Here is a 2,349-nt window from a genome sequence, read left to right on the forward strand (position 1 = left end):
TGTACGGAGATACACTGTCATGGTCCCTCCTACTCTCCTGAGTGACTGATAATGAGGAGAGATGTGGATGGGCCTCACTGGAGGAGAGCCCTGGAATCTCAAGTGCCCTATCTTTCCACTCTGAGCTCTGGTACGTCTCTGACAAGAGGGAAGTAAACAGGCAGTAAAAATTCCCATGGAGCTTGTTTCTGAGGAAGACTCAACTTTGTGGTAGATATCCTAATCCTTATGTCATAATACAGTTGTGAACTCACAGCTGTCCCCCGCATTTTACTCATGCCAGACTTTGGGAAGTAGAGAAATCAAGGCTAATGAACCATCTAGAGACAAGCCATGGGGATCCGATTTTGTGTAAGAGATGTGGCCAGAGTTATTAGGCAAGCTAGGAGTGGGTGGAAATCACCTGGGACTTTACAGGTCTTGGGAAAAGAAGGGATGCTGAAGCAGGGGGTATCTGAGTACAGAGCCATAAAGAGAAAACAGCAGTCTTAACTCATCCATTTTCCCATTTAATTCTGATGACAGACTCAGGGCAATTTAGTTCTAATTGTAATTGAAGATGTTGATGAAATAACTGAATTGAAGAAGAGGAAGAAGCAGAGCAAGGTGGGTAAAATCTCCATGTAGTTAAGAGATATCCAGAACATTCATGTCTGTTTAATGAGGGTGAGGAATTGTGCTTTTTATGGAGCCAGAGTCTAAAATAATCAGGTGTCACCTCAATATTGGCTCATTTTTCCTCCACTCCCTTCTCTATGTGGGCTCTCTGGGTCTCAGTTAGACTGTGGCATGAAAAGTGAATGGAGAATGAAAGCCATCAAGAAACATATGGGGCTGGGAGGTAAGAATGTGAGGACTCTGAATTAGAGAGTACAATGTTCAAAATATAGGCTGGAGTAGAAAATGGGGTGAGGGTGCTGTTCAAAATTTGGGCTGGGGTAGAAAATGGGATGAGGGTGCTGAAAACCCACAACAGTATTGAAGTACATTGTTATGGCAGAGAGAAATGAACTAACGATGGTTTGGGACTAGCATTAGCAGAGAATACCAGGCAAAGGCATTATGAGGCCAAACCTCCCAAACCCAATAAGCACTGAAGAGGTAGAGCATGACTAACAAAGTCCCTCACATCCCTAATGCACCCTTCTAACTACTAATGGTTTTCCCTTTATCCGTACACCTTTGGGATAGTCAGGAGGATGCTGTGACTCTGAGAGCAGGGTTATCTGCCCATAGTGACAGAGGAGGGCTCACCACCCAGGTCTTCTTGCTCCTAGGCAGTGTCCTAACTCCCTTGAATTCTCCAAAGAAGTGATAATGGTTAAGAGAATCTGGGCCGCTTCCAGGAAGATCTTGGAAGTCGATGGCAGGAAGTTCCCTGAGTGGTTTCTCTTATCTTCACCTAGAAAAGTTTAAAAAAAAAAACAAATGCAGCCACAGAGATTCAGGCCTGGTGGCGTGGCACCCTGGTACGCCGGACATTGCTGCACGCAGCCCTCAGGGCTTGGATCATTCAGCGCTGGTGGAGGCAGACCTTGGAGAACCTGCTGCAGAAGAAGCGAAGGGAAGCCCTGGTTACCTATGCAAATACAGTGAGGGCAGTGGTCAAGATCCAGTCTTTGGTCCGTATGTGGCGTATCCACTGGCGATACTGTCAGGTGCTCAACGCCATCCGTGTCATCCAATGCCACTGGGAATGCCACAACTGCTATACCTGTGCTCTCCTCCGGGGCCACTGTGTAGTCACAGCCACTCACCTACAGTTCCACATTGAGATCATCAACCCCTAAGGGCCGGCAAGAAGGGGCACTGTGTCTCCTGTCCCCAGTAAAGATCTAACCTGGTCTGCTATGTCTGATGTTCTCCCCTAGCTAATGGAAATGTTGGGTCTTAGGCCATGCTACCTCCTCTTCTTCCTGGGAAAGAACTTCAGTGAGGTTTTCCCCTTGTGACCGTGGACCCCATTCTGGACTGACAATGACAATATGCTATTTACTCAATTGTCAAAACAGAAACTGAGGTCTTAGTCTATCCTGATATATGACAGAGCCAGAAGTCTCAGTTCCCATTCCCAGCCCCATTCCTTTCTTCTCACCTGGGGATCTGAAAATAGGTGGGCTGCCTCTTTCTGAGGACTCTGAGCACCTCTGCAAGTGAGAAGAGATGCTGAGACTGTTCTCTGTCAGCCTGGGGTTGGGGGTTGGTGGGGATACCCCAGACAAGGTATCTTTGATAAGCCCCTAGAGAAAATGCCAACATTTGCCTGACTCTACTGGAAGCAGCCCAGTGCAGCTCCAGGTGAAGGACAAGAGGCTGGTCTTAGTGATAGGTACAGCTGGGCATGCTGAT

The 2,349-nt window shown here is 47.4% G+C and overlaps 1 protein-coding gene across 1 annotated transcript; it reads left to right on the top strand.

Annotated features, from left to right (window-relative positions):
- The first annotated feature begins 333 nt into the window (after positions 1-333).
- Positions 334-1,790, top strand: IQCF2 (IQ motif containing F2). Its single transcript, XM_026500363.2, has 3 exons — positions 334-351; positions 526-606; positions 1,407-1,790. Exons 1-3 carry the CDS (start codon positions 334-336, stop codon positions 1,788-1,790), a joined length of 483 nt encoding a protein of 160 aa, XP_026356148.1.
- Positions 1,791-2,349: the final 559 nt, after the last annotated feature.

This window comes from Ursus arctos, unplaced genomic scaffold (genome assembly GCF_023065955.2).
Source record: "Ursus arctos isolate Adak ecotype North America unplaced genomic scaffold, UrsArc2.0 scaffold_14, whole genome shotgun sequence".
In the NCBI taxonomy this organism is placed as follows: Eukaryota; Metazoa; Chordata; class Mammalia; order Carnivora; family Ursidae; genus Ursus; species Ursus arctos.